Source organism: Medicago truncatula, chromosome 1 (assembly GCF_003473485.1).
Source record: "Medicago truncatula cultivar Jemalong A17 chromosome 1, MtrunA17r5.0-ANR, whole genome shotgun sequence".
Lineage (NCBI taxonomy): Eukaryota > Viridiplantae > Streptophyta > Magnoliopsida > Fabales > Fabaceae > Medicago > Medicago truncatula.
Window position 1 is genome coordinate 27,407,525 of NC_053042.1, and position 19,568 is coordinate 27,427,092.

Sequence of the window (19,568 nt, forward strand, 5' to 3'; positions counted from 1 at the left end):
TTCATTCTAAGGTAAGGGTGGGACTAACATTCAATAATCTTAAGTCATCGATTCTGGAAATTGGATTTAACATGTTGTAGGTTTTAGTTTTTGAGAATTTGGGAATTAGGGTTAAAAGTGGTTAATTGATGATTTTTTAAAATAATGTTTTTGGGTCAAGTTTTATATGGTTTTGAGTCTCTTTTGATGTATATAAATGTTTAGACAAACTTTGGGATCAAATTTGGGCATATGGAAGTCAAAATTGGGATTTTTGGGTGAAAAATTGGTTTTTCCCGAGAGCTGCACAGTGACAGCATCTTCTGTTCCATGTTCTCCGGTCTTTTTCACACGTTTCCGTTTTGAACTGGGTTTTGGTGTAAAAATGAAAGTCGTAGATAATTTAGTTAGCGTTCCAATGACTTTGGTTTGGAGTAAAAATGATTTTTGGTTTAGGAGTTATGATGAAATTACTCCAAGGAGGTCTTAGTGAATTTTCACGAATTTCAGCACAACTTTGTCCGAGTTTGAAATGAAAACTGGTATTGATTGGTACATAATTAGTCTTAGGTGTAAACAAGAAAGTTGTAGGTATGTATGTTAGCTTTCTAATGCCGTTGGTCTGACGTCAAAATAATTTATAAAACTTGCGTTATAGTTAAATTACTGAACGTAGGTCACAGTGAATAATTGATTATGATTGATGAATTAGTATATGTTTGTGAATACGATATTGTCCATGATTAATGAAGTGTTATATGTATATATGATGTTTTAAGATGTTGATTACCATTTGATGTTGTTTATATTGTGATATAATTATATATGCATTACTTGAATTATATGTGAATAATTGAGACGTTGTTGACTTGCATTTGATATTATTATGTCATGCTGTTTTTGTATACTGTTGTGTCGCTGTTGTTATTTAACTAAGCTGCATGAGTCGGTCCGAGTTGATTAAGATGATGAAGTCCAAATTATTGGATTATATAAGATTAAGAAGTCGAGTCCATGCATTAGCATTTCAGCGATAGGGGCTTGATGCTCCGGAAGTATAATAATACTCAAATAGCGATTGGGGCTTGATGCTCCGGAAGTATAATAATACTCAAATAGCGATTGGGGCTTGATGCTCTGGAAGTATAATAATACTCAAATAGCGATAGGGGCTTGATGCTCCGTATTGGTACCACATGCATATAAGAGGTCTAAGTTGCATAATCGAGTTGGAGTCACATTTGTCGAGTCAAGGATGTTTAAGTTGATAAGTTGTGAAGTTGTAATTGTTTATACAAACTATGATTGAAGTGCTAAATGATATAGTACTATCTATAATGAATATTAAGATGATTTGATGTTGATTAAATATAATTGTTGAATTATATGCTTAATATTATTGTTTTGTGAAATCTCACCCCTTCTGCTTGGAAATGTTGCTCTTCGTATGAGTAACTTGCAGGTGATCGAGTTTAAGTTGCTGTTGTGAGTGGATTAGCTCTCATGTGTGTCTTTAGGTGCTCTGATACGTAACGGGATGGGAACTTTGTTATTACTTTTATATTCCTTACGTATTGTTTTTGAAGATTCATGACTATGTTTTTAGATTGGATTTTTATGAGACATTTATAAAGAGACCTTAGTGGCAAAGATTGTTTTTAGTTATTGAAGAAATTCCGCTGCAAAGTATTTAAGATTTTGTTATTGAATTTTAAAGGATAAATAGTTATTTATTCAGTTTATGATTTTAAGAAAAGAATGTGATATCCCGTTTATGTTGTTTACTCTGATAAATGTTTAGAAATTTTCATATTGGGAAAACGGGGTGTTACATACAGGAGCGCACCAGGATCAATCCTAGCCGTCTAAACCATCTCTAACAACCTTTAAGATTCACGTCACAAAACTTGGAAACGGTTATCGTTCTCCTCAGCTATATAAATGTGATTCCGTGTCACACTCCATATACACTTTCATTTACCCTAATTTTCACATATAATACATTTTTTTCATATACTGACTTGAATGTCGAAGTGTTAACGTGTTTGATGACACCATTCTTCTCCGGCAACAAAATTGGCTATCCTCCACACCGAAGCATCGCAAACTATCGTTACAACAACCACAATTCATAGAGGACCGCCACTTCATATTTTTTATCTTCACCGAACTGATCAATTTTTTTTGTCATGCACAAAAGGTTCTTCAACACCACCCAATCAAAACTTTTTCCTTATCATTTGTCACGCTTAAATTGTTTGGCCCTTTATTACTCAAAGCAACCACACAATTGTCTACAAAAAGTGTCATGTGCTTAGGAGAAACACTTGCTTAGATACATATCTAAATTTAAAATTTTTGGACACATTCATACAAATGCTTTTGTTTTTAAAAAGAAATCATCCATACAAATGCTTTTGTTTTTAAAAAGAAATAGTTTGATAATGTTGAATGATGTATCTAATTTATTTATCTTTTATTTTTCTTCATTGTTATGTATGTACCTAAATAATTTTATTTGTATTTGTATCTACGCAACACTATCTACGTATTTAGACTTTGGAGAGAGGTAAGATGAGTCACTCTTTTCTAGGGATGTCTCACGACAAGGTTGATAATTAGTTTTGAAAAAGGTCTAAGGGACATGCATCATGAGAGTGAAATATATATAGATGATATGATGCTTACTAATAGTAAAAAACACATAATTATGGTGGATTATATAAAGAAAAAAATTTAGATAAAAGAAATTGGTAATCATGTTTTTTATTTTAAGGTTGGTAATCATTTTATTTTATTTTTGACACAAGGTTGGTAATCATGTTATTCATGATTAGTTTTTTCTTCAATATTTTATAATAGCATGTAATTTAAAATTTAATTAATTTCTAAAATATTTTCTTTATTTCATTTTTTCATAAATACTAAACATATAATATTTTATTAGTTAAGGAACTCCAGCAATCTTAACTCAAGTCTCCAACAATTTTTCAGAGTGAAGGTAACTTGGAGATCTTATCATAATCACAGCGGTTCATCAAGATTTTGATAAATTTACAGTGATACCATGTACTTAAATATAACATATTCTTACGTAGAAAAAAACATAGAACATATTCTTCTGCACGGTAGGGTCAAGGACTCATTAATTTCTTATGATTTCTTGCCAATAACTTTCTTGTCGACCCATTGTTACAAGGCTTACCATAACAATGAATAAAAAAAATAAAAAAAAACACGTGAATGATACAAAACTACATAAAAAATTAACAACTAAAATTGATTATGAATCTCATCTTAATCTTAATAATGAAAGACATAAACATTATACTCCACAATAGCTTCTAATGCATTTATAGAATGAGTAGAAGCCTGAGCATACCCCCTTGCAAATCTGAACAGCCCACTACCACCCACAACCGGCATCTCTCTCACGGCGGATTCGATCGTATTCCTTCCCAAAATACTGAGATTACTTCCATTATACTTCCCTTGTGTGAAAGCAAAGTTAAGCACCATGAGAAACCCAACTTCACTTTGTGAAGCTGAAGCATAGATTCCTTGTGCTCTTCCCACAACTTCGGAATTTGACTCCGGACGGGCTGTTAACGGGTCGTCCATCATAACCACTGAACCAAAACCCGTGGGGGATTTTTCAGTGGTTGGAGATGAGGCGACCCGGACAGCGGTTTGGTTTTTTCCGCCGATGATGTCGTGGAAGTAGAAGCGGATGTGGCTTAGTTTTTGAGGTTTGTGGAGTCCTAGGGTTGTTGGGGAGATGGTTTTTATGAAAGAATGGGGTTTTGCTGTGGTAATGGTGGTGATGAAGAGGAAGGAGATGAGGGATAAGAGAAAGGAGTTTGAGAAGAAAAGTTTGGCCATTGTGATTGAGGTGTGTGGCTTGAGGAGAGTCACATAGGTCCACTATATATTATGGACATTGACAGAATAGGGTTCGAAAATTGAAATATACTTTGCCAAATTGGTGTAGTCACTGCTCACTACTTTATTCCATTATTCATATTTAATATTACTTTTGTTCCATTTACTTTAGAAAAATGTTACATAGACATTTTTTATTCTCATACATCCTTGGACACCTCATGAACTAGGAATAGAGAATAGGAGAGAAAAGATAAAGTGTGTTTGTGCAAGGTCAACGTGGCCACGTGTCAGATTTTTATGTGGGTATCAAAGAGTGTATTGCCACCTAATGATGTCTATGTATCATTACTCTTTACTTTATAGGTGTCCCTTTAAATTATTTAACACTGGGTTTGATAATTTACAAAATTATTATTAATCGGTGGATATTAATCATTGTCACACAGCAAGACTTTTTGTTGACCTAAATTTTTTTTATAAATAGATATAATAAAGTTGTCTCAACCTTAGATCAGAATAATTCTTAGATAGATACAAGAATTTATACATTCTATTTAGTTACACACATAAAAAAAAAAAAAAAAAAGTATAAACACCGTAGCCATTTAAAAATTAATGATTATTTAATTAGTATTATTTTTTTTACTTTTTTCTTTTATGTTTATATAACCAAATGGATTGTCCAAATCCTTGTGTCCACTCAAAAATTGTTCTTTAGATTATATAGTTGAGGTTGGCAGCTATGTGAGGCCCTTATTATAGGAATTTTGTTCTTCTCCAAATAGTGTCATAGTTAAATATATTGAAAACAGAGAAATTTGTGGGCATTAGAGAATAGAGCGACTAAAGAAAATGGGTAAAATGTATGCCTTGAATTGTGTATTCATATGGTGTCACAACTCAATTGGAAAACAATGTGAAGATCTAAACCATTAATCTCTCCATTATCAAGGATTAACATCTACTATTATGCACTTTAGAGTGATCCAACAAATCTAATGCTCTAATATCAAAAGAACTAAAACTTTTACCCGTGCCACCGTCCGGCTCATAAACAATGGAGAAACTAATATATTGCAATATGAATCATTACATAGATAATAAAACATTTAGAAGCTAATATTTTTTAACGATTAGTCTTTTTCGTTTTATTTGTTTGGTTTTATTTATAAGAGGTAAATAATTACTTTTTTGTCAATTTATGAATCTTGTTATTAATACGTTTAATTTAGGCTAAATTATCTTTTTGGTCCTCTAACTATTTAATTGGTATCGAATTGGTCCTCTAACTAAAAATTGATTTATTTCAGTCCTCTAAATTTCTCACCGTTACTACATTTAGTCATTTTTGTTAGTTTTATATTCAAATAAACCCAAGGTGTTTTAAGGCTAGGTGTATATTTTGTGTTGGTTCAGGGAATAGCTTATTCAGTCGAAAGGGTTTATATGGTTCATTCAGTCTAAAGGGTTCAGATCCTGCTGGAGATGAGAAAACCCTTGACAACAATCAACCTCTTTTATTGTGAATACTATGTCTACTTTTGGTCAATATAATCAGGTTCCATGTTTTGGGTTTGGAGAGGGTAAATTTGTATTTTAAAACATGATGTTTTTTTTTATCATTATAACTTGATTATGTGTTTTTTAAAACCCTCTATATAACCCTTTTCAAGTGGAGTTTTGTTTTTTCTAGTTTGTTAAATTGATTGTTTATTCTGATGTCCATATTTGGCAGCATCTGCACATGATCAGGGTGTGTTTGCCTTATATTCGAAAGATATGTTCTGCAATGATTTTTTAAGAATTGGTGAAGATGTATTTTTGCCTTTGCTTATTGGTTCTATGTTGATTATAGCTGTTGGACTTATGGTTTTCCTGGCCCTTCATGAAATGCTGCAATTGGCTTTTGATCATGTCGGTTAGAATATTTCTTTGTGATATGTTAGCGTTAGTTATATATATAACGAATACATAAAAATTGTAAACTATTTGTCAGACACAATATCACTAATGAATTCAAATTTCCATATACTTGTTGTTGCTATTGACCCAACCACTGAAAGATCATACAAGTTACGGAGACCAGAAGGCTTGGATGTTCAGAAGGGAAGTGTTTTATCTAAGGTGCCTCTATTGCATCTACGCTCCAGAGACTTGGCACTCCCGAATATTGCGAATTTTCTTCATGTTTTTAGGAAGGAATTCAGAAGAACTTAACCCTTTAATTAGCCCGCAACATGATATTCTTCGTTTTGTCACAACAATGCTTAATCATATGAGAATTAGTTGGAATCTTATGTCATCATATTTAGTTTGATAAAAAAACTATTAACTTGTGGAGAAAGACATATATGTCAACTAATAGTGTTAGTTTTTAATTACATACTTTCATATGTCTAAATATTTATATAATATATGTACTTAATTTGAGACTAATATCATGCTCATTTGGATGCCTGAATATTGCCTCTTGCCTAGCGACTTTGTTCTTTGCCCTATGTACAAGATGGATTGAGTTCAATATGAATAATCAAAAGCCTTATACCATGTTACAGATTATTGGTGTAGGTAAGTCATAGGTTATGGATTGAGTTCAATATGAATAATCAAAAACCTTGGACCACGAAAGAAAAAGTTCAATGTTAAGAAAGTATTTGAAGATGGAGAAATTGTTAGTGGAAGAGGTTTGAATCAAGAAAGAAATATGAAAGGTGTTGCTCATACTCGTTGGAGTTCTCACTTTGGAGCTTTGGTGAATTTGATATTGATGTATAGTTCTGTAATTGATGTTCTTAATATGTTGAAAGATGATGTTACAGTCAAAGATGGAAGAGGTGAAGAAAATGGTCTTTTACTTTTAATGAATAATTTTGATTTTGCAATCACATTGCATTTGATGAAAAAAGTCTTGGGTATTTCAAATAATTTGTCACAAACATTGCAGATAAAAAATCAAGACATCGTCAATGCTATGAATTTGGTTAACATTACAAAAGAGTTGTTACAAACTCTAAGAGATGATGAATGAGAACCTTTATTGGATGAGGTAAATTTATTTTGCAATAAGCATGGCATTGGCATTCCAAACATGGGTGATATATACTTTCGTGGACAATCAAAACATGGAGGTAATGTTGAATCTATCACAATAGAGAATCATTACGGCATTGAATTATTTTATATTGTTATGGATATCCAGCTTCAAGAACTTAATAATCGTTTTAATGAGACAAATAGTTGATTGCTTATTTGCATGGAGTATTTGTGTCCAACCAACTTGTTCTTTAATTTTGACAAGGCAAAGTTGATTGAATTTGCCAAGTTTTATCCAAGTGAATTTTGTCCAACCTCATTGGTATTCCTTGATAGTCAATTGAGACTTACATCTCTGATATGTGTACGAGTGTAGAATTTGCATCTTTGAAAGGAATAAGTGATCTATTAAAAAAGTTGATTGCAACTAAAAAGCATATTGCTTATTCGTTAGTCTACCGACATTTGAAGTTAGCAATGATTTTGCTTGCCACGATCACTAGGATTCTGATTAAGAGGAAGTGAGAGGGGGGATCTCATATATAGGAAGAGTCTTAGATAGAAATTGCACAAATAGTGATTAAGTGAGAAGCTAGTGGACTAGAGATAGCTTTTATGCATGCTTCGAATTGATACTACTATAGTGAATTTTCTTCTTGCCTTGGTAGCCTCCAGATGTAGGTGAAGTTGCACCGAACTAGGTTAACAAACAACTTGTGTCGTTTTACGTCCCACTTTTTTTTATTTATGTTTGTTGTTTGTTATCTAGGTTATCACGATGTCTTGACATCTTTCTTAACATCTCGCTTGTCTTGACATCGTGTATAACATCTTTACTACGTGCCAAAATTTCAATTGGCATCCGAGCAGGCACCCTTGTAACTTTCTTATGGCTTTTTTTTAAGCTTGATTAAGCGAATTGGTGTAAATTGTAACACCCTAAACTCTAAAAGCGACAACACACATAAATGATACAATCATATAAAGAATTTAGATGTTACTTCTTCAATAAATCCTAAACATGCATACTAAATTTTTAAGAACATCGTAGCAGAATAATCATTTCAACAATTCATCAATAATAAAATAAGTCTCCAAGTAGTCATGTCATCATACTACATATATCATCATTAGTACATAGTCTAAAAAAATCCTTAGCATTCATTATAAATAGCTAGACACCGACAACTGACTCCTAATCATAGTCCTACAAACTACGACTCCAAAAGCAATAGACGAGGTAGCATCCATGATATCCTCAGGCAAACTCACCAAAGCAAAGCAACTGCTCCTGCACATCGTCTACCCATAAGAATAAGGCAGGCGGTCAACCAAACGACCACTATGAGTTAGATTCCACAAATAAAAGCATAATCAAATGAAAGTAAAACAACATGATTAATTTCACATGATATAACATTGCAACAAGTACACATTCATATAATCACATATTCGTCAAATTTCACTAAGTTCACCAAATGCACACAATTCACCGAACAGATAGCCAAACAAGACACATACATCAATCATCAATGTATGTTATGTTCCTAGACACGACTCTATATGCAAGTGGTACCAATCACCTTCGCTTGATACAACCATATCATAATCGTCGTCATTTGAATACAAATTATTCTAATCATCGTCGTTGGATATAAATATCCTAATCACCTTCGTTAGATACAAAATATCCTACTTATGAATGCATGAACATATGACTGAATAGTTCACACCATAATTCACCATCATTAACACCTTCATTTTTCATACATGCGATCATAATAAATATCATCGTCATTTTGCATGTAAGAATTCACCATATATATATATATATATATATATATATATATATATATATATATATTAGGATCAAATGACACCATGGTGTCAAAATTAGTTTGACACCAAATCTTATCCATTCATTTCATTTAATCTAAAGGCTTAAAACTATCACCAAATTAATTAACATACACCAAATACTCTCTATCACCTAATTAAGAAACATATCTATCATCATTAATTCATAATCAAACAATCCCTTCTTATTTTTGGTAGATTCAAACCCTTTTTATTTACCCCTAATTTTTTTTCTTTTGGCCATAAGCACAAACTCAAACTTTATAATTTTTATAAAATCATGATAAATCTTAATTCAATTAAATATGAGACACGATGAGTCCTCTAAAAAAATTAAACCTATGAGTGACAAAATAATCTAATTAGCATGAACAATTCAAGAATCATTAGTCGAGCTTGTTGGTTTTTTTTAATACAATTTAATTAATTATTAAAAAAATATGAGTATATATGAGATAAAGACAAAGAAATATCATTGATGGTGATGATACTCAAACAACCATAGGTATATGAGTTCTACCATTCATTTTATAAAAAAGTTTAGAAAAGAAGTTTGAGTATGATTATAGAAATATGGGAAAATTTATAAATTTGGGGAAATAAAAATGGAATGTTTGATTATAAATTAATGATAATAGAGAATATTTGGTGTATATTAATTAATTTGGTGATAGTTTTAAACCTTTGAATTAAATGAAATGAATGGATAAGATTTGGTGTCAAAAATTAGTTTGACACCATGGTGTCATTTGATCCTAACCCTATATATATATATATATATATATATATATATATATATATATATCATCAACACAAGAAAACCTAGCTTCCTGTGGTAAAACTAAAAGAAATCCACAAGAAAACCAACCTTCATGGGGTAAAACTAAATCTGCTTCGTTTTACCCCAAGAAGGCTGCTCACCAATCATTTTTTTACCCCAAGATTGACCTCTTTTTACACCTAAATAAAGACTAAAAAAAGAAGAAAAATACACCAAATTAAAGACTAAAAAAAGAAAGAAAAGAAAGAGATTCATAAGGTTGATAGTGAGGAGGAGAGTGAGAATATGAAATGGTGTGAGGAAATGGGGAAGTTTAGAGGGATATTTATAGGTGAGAATGGTAACATAGGTTATAACTACCATAAATCTAGTAAAAAAAAAAGTGTAAAAGTTGTAAAAAAACGTGTAGATTGAAAGTTGAAAAGATGACCAAATACCAAAAAACGTGTGTTCTTGAGCTCTGACTAACTGGCCAACCTGCGCGAGTTAACTCGCGCACAAGCTAGTTGTGCGTGACTTAAGTCACGCTGAGATATATTAGATGCACGAGTTAAGTCACGCAACGTGACTTAACTCACGCATGGGTATATCTAGAAATTCAACTGGGTGCGAGTATTTTGTTTGGGAGAAGAGCAAAATTCCAAATTTTTTAGTATTTTTGTCTGCAACATGTTCCCCCAGGAGAAGCCCAATACCATAAAATTAGACAAATTAGAATGATGTTTGCTTTTTTGACATTCAATAGTTCCTATAAACACATGTAAAAGACTAAAAAACCCAGCGGTAATTAACTGCTTCCGGTTTTTTAGTTATAAGCCAGTGGTAGTTAACTACCGCATGAGGTATTTTATCATTTTACTTGTGTTTTTAGGAAGATTTTCATGTTAAAACAACAATTGTCAATTAGAATAGGAAAATTGCTGTGTACACATGCTGTTTGGCTGAGAAACACATATAAAAGACGAAAATACCCCTCAGTAGTTAACTGCCGGGGAAAAATAAAACAGACTGCAGTTAACTATCGAGGAAAACCTTGGCAGTTAACTACTGAGGAAAACCTCGGCAGTTAACTACCAAGGAAAAGCAATTTAAAAAAAAATCTCCTTCGGCACTTAAGTACCGATGAGTTGTTTCTGCCCTTTTAATTACCGTTTGTCTCTCTCCTTGGTCTCCCTCTTTTTTTGTCTCCTCCCATTTATTCCAGATAATGAGAGGTTTATTCAATCTGATCATATTAAATATTGAGTTGAATCAGTGGTTGTAATAATTCACTTTATGTGTGACATGGATTGCTTTTTCTCACAAACAATATTTCCTTCATACTCCACCCACTTTGCATTTTGGAAAAATATCTTTCGCAAATATTTACATTAATTTATTTTGGGTTTCAATTCTCGTACTGTCAATAAGTTCTACATTTGCCATATTTGTGTGATATTTAGATTGCATATGTCCATGTAAATTTAATTAGCATTTAAAATTCTTAAACTTTAAGAATTCACCAAAAAATAGTTTAAACTTTAATGGAATAATTATTATGATTTTAATCTTTGTGCGCCTCACATGTTGCCTATGGAGATTAATAGTTGCTAACTTACCTATAACATGATAATAATAAATAAAAAAAACTGTAAGAAACAATAGTTGCTAACTTGCCCATCAGACTTGATTTTAAAAAGTCAGACACAACTCCTCAATACTTAAGTGCCGAATGAGTTTTTTTTTTTTAAAATTGCTTTTCCTCGGTAGTTAACTGCAACCGGTTTTATTTTTCCTCGGCAGTTAACTATTGAGGAGTATTTTCGTCTTTTACATGTGTTTTTGAGCCAAACAACATGTGTATAAAGCAATTTTCTTAGAATAGCCCACTCTCTAACCAAGGTCCACAAAAAAAAAAAAAAAAAAAAAGAGATTTTGATTTCCAATAATTGAGAAATATAAATATCTAAATCCAATCTTCAAAAGGGTCGAAGAAAGGGGGAAGAAAAAGAAGAGTGAAAACGAAAATCAAAACCAAAACCCAAATACTCAAAACCAGATTAGAGCGTATTCGTATCTCACACACAAACGAAAAAACAAAAAAAAAAAACGATTACTCCCTCTTCTTTTTTCTTCTTCTTCGTTTCAACTCAAGTGTTAAACAAAACCCTAATAATCTCATTCATCTCTTTCTAGAATCTTCGATCGATTCATTTTTAGATCCATCAACTCTGGCGGGTTATCGGGTGAAGTTAATGTCGGATCCGCCACAAGGGTTACAGTGCCGCCACCGTGAATCGCCGTCGCGAAATAATTACTGAAGCATGCTTACCGTGGTGCGTGTGCACCTTCCTTCTGATATTCCCATTGTTGGCTGTGAACTCACGCCGTATGTTCTTCTTCGTCGTTTTGATTCAACTCTTTCCACCGATGATGTTCTTGAATCTTCTCCTTTAGATGGCCATTTCTTGCGTTACAAATGGTGACTTCTTTTTTTTCTTTGCTTCAATTTTCTGTTTTTTTTTTTATTGTTATTGAAGTTCGTGTTTCTAGTGTTGCTATTAGGTTTTAAATTGTTATGTTCACTGTTACACTTCTGATGGAAGACGTGTCTGTTGTCTGACGCGACACTGATGGATGTGATTACATTCAATTTTGTTATTTTCTCAAATTACTATCGGTCTGGTGTCTGGGTCGGTGCTTCATAAGTGCTAGTATACTTGTTATTGGATTGATTTCGAATGTGATTGAAGTTAATTGCGAATTGGGCGAAGGATTTTAGAGTTAATAAAATGGGTCTGTGGTGTTTTATTGCTAGGAAGATTTTTTTTATTTCTGATTGTATTGTGTTATCGATTGTGATTTTAGGGATTAGGGCTTAATTAAATGTGGATGGATAATTAGGGATTTGGACTCCTTAAGCAATTGGTTAGGGTTTGATCCATAAGGGATTTGGACTCCTTAAGTAAGTGGTTAGGGTTTGATCCCTGACTCTTGAAAGCAAGTGGTTAGGGTTTGATCCCTGCCTCTCGAAAGCAAGTATAGAGGAAATTTATTCGGGAGGGGAGAATCCAACTTGTGTGCCCAATTCACAGACGGAAATTAGTTACCATTAAACGGCGGTGGAAACTTCGTAACTCAAAAAATATAATGATGATTAATACATGTGGTTTGTATAATTTGTTTCCTTTTATTATGTTTTTCTATTTTATTAATTATTTGATGATTGGTTTTAGGGATTGCGACACATAACTATAAATGTTAGCAATGTTTTGTTGGATCTGTATGTAATGAATGAATTTTAGTGATGTTTTGTCGTATCTGTTTGTTTGCTTGCTCGGAAATGGGATATGTTTTATGTGTGTCAGCTCATGGTTATAGTGAGTTAGTAAATTGATCTTAAATGTTCTGCAACTTTGTAATTTCTATTGATCTTATTTAAAAGCTGGACTTTTCTATTTTGACACTACATCCTTTGATCTTCATTTGTGGCAGGTATCGTGTACAAAGTGATAAAAATGTTGCTGTATGTAGCATACATCCATCTGAGCCGGCCACAATGCAGTGTGTAGGTTGTCTCAAGGCCAAAATACCTATTTCTAAAAGTTATCACTGCACCGCAAAGTGTTTTTCAGATGCATGGCAGCATCACCGTGCCTTACATGATCGTGCTGCAAATGCAGTTAATGAAAATGGAAATGAGGAGGACGAGGTATTTGGACGATATAATAGTTCGAATTCCAACTTATCTGGCTCTGCATCAAGTGCTAGTTTGACGAATGGGTATGCAGCTCCTATGTATCCAGCTGGTATCAGAAATGGCAATGAAACTTGGTTCGAAGTTGGACGATCCAAGACTTATACCCCAACTGCTGATGACATTGGTCATGTCCTTAAGTTTGAATGTTCTGTAGTTGATGCAGTGACAAAATCACCTGTGGGACAAGCTAGCACTTTACAAACTAATAGGGTCATTCCTGCTCCTTCACCAATTCCGCGCCGAATTATACGTGTTGATGGGATGGGGCATTTAGATCTAGATAGGCGTATGACATCTTCAGGAACTTTTACTGCTCTGTCATACAATGTCTTGTCTGAGACATGTGCCTCAAATGATCTCTATAGTTACTGCCCTCCGTGGGCACTTTCTTGGCCATATCGCAGGCAAAATTTGTTACGGGAAATTGTTGGTTATGCTGCAGACATAATTTGCCTTCAGGAGGTACATTAACGTGTTCTTGGTTATGGTTTTGGTGGTTGAAAAACTTGATTTAATATATTGTTTCTTCAAGTTTTTATGAGTTTGGTGTTGTATTAATATTTGAATTTATTTCACAATTCTTTACGCATTTTTAAAGTTCAAATCTTTTTCGTTTTTGACGAACGCTTGATTATGCAATTGGTTGCATCAAAATATCTGCTACGTGCAGCTTATTCTATTGTATTAAAACTTGGATTGCCACAGTTATAAATGATTAGGATACTCTTATGAATTTCATAAATAACAACAAACCATTTCTATAATTTCCAAGCATGTGAATCAGTGTTGTATTTTTTTTTGATGGGTTGGATGGGGTGTGGGAGTTTAATTTAGAATTTTTATTTTCTTTTGACTTATAAGTTCACAATACAATTCCTTGCAAACATATGAAAACATTAAGTAGAAAATAATTGCTTATGTAGAAGATAACACTTCACCTTTTTTCCTCCAGGTTCAAAATGACCATTATGACGAATTTTTTGCTCCTGAGTTGGACAAACATGGTTATCACAGTCTTTTCAAGAGAAAAACAACCGAGGTTATTGCAATACTCCGGTCCCTTGTGGTCCTAAATCTTCATATATTTTGTTTATAATGTTAACCTGATTATTGTGGGTTTACAGGTATCCAGTGGCAACACAATTGATGGTTGTGCGACATTTTTTCGCAGAGACAAATTTTCCCATGTGAAGAAATATGAGGTTGGGAATTGACTTTTTTTTTTGTTTACAGTCACTTGAGTTCTATTTCTACAGACATTAGAATCATGTGTGGCTTGCATGCAGGTTGAGTTCAATAAGGCTGCACAGTCTTTAACAGAAGCCATGATTCCAACCGCTCAGAAGAAAACTGCCTTGAATCGGCTGGTCAAGGTGGCTTATTTCCCTAAAGATTACATTTTAGTTCTGCTTTACTGGATAGTCCTCTGATTGTTGCTTACAAAATTTCATTGTATTCTTAGGATAATGTTGCACTAATAGTGGTTCTAGAAACGAAAGTTAACAATCAACTAGTTGACAATCTTGGGAAAAGACAACTTCTTTGTGTGGTAAGCTCTTTTATGTTACTTTAATTTACAGTCGTTTTTTTTTTCATGTCTTAATTGTCCATGACGTTTGTTACATAGAAGGCATTTTATTTTCATTGCTTTTATTTGTTGTTCCCCAGTACCAGATTGTAATTGCAATATTTGTTGAGTATTTGTCCCATAAGGATAATCTAGTGCCACACTTCATGGATATTGACTATTTATTAATCATCCATTTGTCAGTATGAGTCGTCATTGTCAAATATCTGATAAAGATGTATATGCTGAAAGATAGAGAGACCATCTTAGGTTGTAGTGGTGGTTTGGTGTCTTATTTTACTGATGGTTGTTAGTCATGTATAAAATCTTTATATAGTACTGGTCTTAAGTTGCTTTTCTTTCCCTTTTATTTGCTCTAAAATCTCATAAAAGGAACCATGTTAGATATCTGGTTTCAGAGACTCATTTTTTAACCACATTTTAATATTCCTTTAAGTAAGATATGTCATTTATCCCATCTTTCTGCCCTCCTTTACAGATTTAGGTTATTTTTTTCAAGTAATTCTACTACTAACTTGTATATTGCTTTTGTGAACTTAGGCAAATACACATGTTCATGTTCAGCAAGATTTGAAAGATGTCAAACTCTGGCAGGTAAGCTATTTTTTTGGTTTGTTTCATGCTTCACGGTTAGTTTTGAAAGTAGCAATTACTAATTTTCTCCTCTTTCTTTAGGTGCATACTCTATTAAAGGGGTTGGAAAAAATAGCTACAAGTGCGGACATTCCAATGTTGGTTTGTGGAGACTTTAATTCTGTTCCAGGAAGGTATGGTGAATTCTTTCTCAATTTTATTTTATTTAATTGTGCAAGGGTTATTTATTTGTTTATATAAAGGTTATTCTGAACTTTGTTGCAGTGCTCCTCATGCACTTCTTGCAATGGGGAAGGTAGACCCGTCGCATCCTGATTTAACAGTTGACCCACTTAATATTTTACGCCCTCATAGCAAGTTGGTTCACCAATTGCCACTGGTAATATATTCATCAAAGTGCATCTCTTAAAGATATGATTTATTTAAGATGCATTTTTACCCGTTTTAGTTCTATATACTCTTTCCAATCTTTTGCCTTATTTAATTTACTATTGGTCGTATGTGGCTTCAAATTTTAGGTCAGTGCATACTCGTCTTTTGCAAGAACAGCAGGTCTTGCATTCGAGCAGCATAAAAGGAGACTGGATGGCGGCACAAATGAACCTTTGTTCACAAGCGTTACTAGAGATTTTGTTGGCACTCTAGACTACATATTTTACACAGGTGAATGTCTTGCCATGTTGCATTTTTGTTATAAATTTGACTTGTTGGTCATATTTTTATGAAGTTATACGGGTTTTGGTTTCAGCTGATTCATTAGTTGTGGAGTCATTATTGGAGTTATTGGATGAAGAGAGTTTGAGGAAGGACACTGCACTTCCTTCACCTGGATGGTCCTCAGATCATATAGCACTCCTAGCCGAGTTCCGCTGCTGCAAAAATAAGTCTAGGCATTGATACTTTAAGGTAGGTACAATTCTTACCCTTCCCTTCCATATTTGTTTTTTTGCTCGATTTGTATTGATGTTGTTAAGGTCACTTGTTTAAGAATATTCTTTTGTTATACACATATTGATGGCTTAATGCTTAGATGCTGCTGGAATTTGTAGTTGGATATTCTCTCATGTTGAAGTTATCAGTTTCATATTCTTTGAACATTTTGTTTTGTAGTTGCTCGTATAATCTCTAAAAGGCTGGGTAACTAAGTGTTTATTATATGACAAAGGGTGAGCTTGATTAGGTTGTCACTTAGAGTGTGAGACTAGGATGTAATGGATGAAAATAATGACATGGTGGAATTGGAAGTACTTAAAGCCTGCCTTATAATTTTGATATACTACTAGCTTTGTATACGACATAAAAACTCAGTTCCAGCTATCTACATTGTGTAAGGCTGTAAGCTTCATAAAATTTTATATAACACGAAACTTTATAAACTAGTGTTAAACTTTATAATAATGACACAAACTTTATAAATTTTTTAAAATTGCGGCCCTTCTACCTGCTATCTCGCTAGTGTTTTCGGAGTCTAACACAGATTTATGGTAATAATTTTAAAGCAGTACTTAAAACAAAGTAAAACTGAAGTCCTGTAAATTTCTGACAATACTCGTGCCATTATAGTAAAATTACATGGATGCATCTGTTTCACCTGTGTAGAATAGTGGTGTATGTGATTTGTTGGAATACTGGACTTGCTGTTGTATTGATCTGCCTTTAAAAATTTCCCTTCCTTTTTTATGAATCTAATGAAATGAAGTAGGGCATACTATTTGGTATATCCCGTCTTTTCTGACATTATTCACTCGTGTGCTGGTTAAAACTTAACTATGTGAATCTTAATATGTTTATAAAAGAACGTTCAAGTTTATATTTCACCGACCTATAACTCCAATCCCACATCAGTTTCTTGTTCTGTGCCAGGATAGTTTAATTCGTTATTGTTATTGATAATAGTTGGTCAATCTTTGTTTTGCAGTTCAGATCCAGAGACACATAAAGAAAAAGGCTGAAAGAAGCATTTGGCCGGAAGTTATTGTAAGAATGGTGGATCGTGCATGTATTTTCCAGGTATCTCCATGCGGGATCCTTGCAGTGATCTGCTTTGTATCATGTTACCTTACTCATAGAAAAATTATGGTGATCATGCCTTATTACTTTCTTCTTTGTCCCTTTTCCCTCCCAACCTTCGCTTCAAATCTTTTTCCCTTTGTAAAGGCAAAAATTTCTTCAAAGATGCCTTACTGGCTCTAATACATCCTAGTGAACAAACCATGTTTTTCCAATTTAGTGGCGGCTGAGCCTATAGTTTTAATTCATAACAAAGTAGTAGAATTTGAGGGAAGTTGCTTAACATGGACATGAATTTTGAACTGTTGCTTCATTCGTAGCAACATAGGAAGAGATGTTTACTGTTAACAATTGAAAACAAGTTAGACACATTTTTCCGGCTCCCCCTAAACACAATGGTAGCAAATGATCACTCTCTATCCTTGTGTTGCAAGAAAAATTGGCATTTCCCTTGTGTATAATATGATAGAAGGCATATATTATGTTCCGTTAATCGTCATCTATGCTGATTACGCATTTTAATGTTCCTGTCGCCGTTTCTACCTAGAATAATTTTTTCCCTGCTATCGTTTTAGTTTTATTCAGGTTCTGTACTACTCACATTGATATTTTGATAGTAGTACTTTTAAATATGCTGGCTTTTACGATGTTTATATAGGTTAGGTAGAGTAATTTGATGTTATCTGACCTGCCGTAAATGTAATGTGTTTCTGGTTTCAAGATTTTCGGTGTAAACATAAGCCTTCAATCATGCCCATCATTAGCTTTCATTCCGTAGTAACATTTTTGCACAAGTTGCTTCCAAGTATTTTAGTCGGAACTTTCTCATGCTAGTTTTTCTTTTTCTAAAAGATGCTCGTCACTGAGAATGTGAAGTTTTTTTTTTTTTTTTGACAAAAGTAAGAATGTGAAGAATATATAATTGTTTTCGCTGATAAAAGTTGTAGGAAGCACATTATCTATTTTATTGAATTGGGCATTTGTTTTAGAAAAAAAATTCAAAAATTTGACAATAAATAAATAAATTGTTGTATTTGTGTGTGTGGAAGAAATAGTGAAACGAAAATTCTCAATCTAAACAAACAAAGGCAGAAAATCTGGGTTGGGATTGAGTTTGATACAAGATTTGGAAAACAATAATATGATATGCAGCTTAGTTTGTTTCTGAATGAAGCGCGAACATAAATCTAATAAATTTGCCATTAAAAGGAGATTCATTCTAAGGCATACAAAGTTGCCAACAGAAAAAAATCTTAAACCATCTTTTTGGAAAAACACAATTCTTCCTTTGTCTTACGATTTTCATATCCTTTTGATTTTCAAATTATTCTTCAACTTCGAATCAATTTCCTTCATATTTCGATCCTTTTCATCATTACCAACAATTTCATCTTCTTCAAACCAATCAAAGTTGTTACATCTTACACAATCACGACGCAGTACAAAACATTGACAAAAACTTCTTTAGTAACAGCAATAAGACAAATTGTAAAAAGAACTTGAAGAACACATAACTACATGAAAGTTCCTGCATACCATTTAGTAACTTAAAAATTTTCTCTTATAATTTGCAAGAGTCTTTATAGTTCAAAGAATACAATAATCAATATAGTGACAAGAAGAAATTTTCGAACACGGTCCATTTCTGCAGCCTAGACGGTGCTAATGGTTGTGAGTGACAAAATCATACAGTCACACTACTCATGGAAAACACCTTCATTGGTGACATTGATGCTTTAAAATCTGAAGTTTTAGAACCCTAAAGTTGAGAAATTCGGGGGAACACAATTTTGGCTGTTGACATTGATGCTTCACACGAGGTTAAGTCAGCACTTCACAAAAGTGGCCTATTAATCGTAACATCACTAACGCAAAAAACCGAATTTGCAACTTTTAAAGGTAGTTGAGCAAATTTAAACCTTAAAATCAACGTAAGAGACAATGTTAACTCAATATTTATTTAACAAAAGAGACCAACTAATTCCTAATCATACTGCTTGTGCGTTTATGGTGTTGTTAATACATTATGTTGTTTCAAAAACGTTCAACATAACAATCTCGACATTGTCAGTTTAGTTAGACCTAACGGATTTATGTTTGCT

The 19,568-nt window shown here is 33.1% G+C and overlaps 2 protein-coding genes across 3 annotated transcripts; one reads left to right on the forward strand and one right to left on the reverse strand.

The window, feature by feature from the left end:
- Positions 1-3,108: 3,108 nt before the first annotated feature.
- Positions 3,109-3,920, reverse strand: LOC25483565 (dirigent protein 22). Its single transcript, XM_013612258.3, has one exon. The coding sequence runs from the start codon at positions 3,859-3,861 to the stop codon at positions 3,283-3,285; it is 579 nt and encodes a 192-aa protein (XP_013467712.1). The 5' UTR covers positions 3,862-3,920; the 3' UTR covers positions 3,109-3,282.
- Positions 3,921-11,487: 7,567 nt separating this feature from the next.
- Positions 11,488-17,959, forward strand: LOC25483567 (carbon catabolite repressor protein 4 homolog 2). Of its 2 annotated transcripts, none has more exons than XM_024777090.2 (12): positions 11,488-11,996; positions 13,010-13,736; positions 14,227-14,313; positions 14,399-14,476; positions 14,561-14,647; positions 14,737-14,823; positions 15,403-15,456; positions 15,538-15,629; positions 15,721-15,835; positions 15,975-16,119; positions 16,205-16,362; positions 17,380-17,959. In XM_024777090.2, exons 1-11 carry the CDS (start codon positions 11,839-11,841, stop codon positions 16,351-16,353), a joined length of 1,779 nt encoding a protein of 592 aa, XP_024632858.2. In that variant the 5' UTR covers positions 11,488-11,838; the 3' UTR covers positions 16,354-16,362; positions 17,380-17,959. The 2 variants fall into 2 exon arrangements, with proteins under 2 accessions (XP_024632858.2, XP_013467715.2); XM_013612261.3 differs by having other exon boundaries at positions 11,489-11,996; positions 17,375-17,959.
- Positions 17,960-19,568: the final 1,609 nt, after the last annotated feature.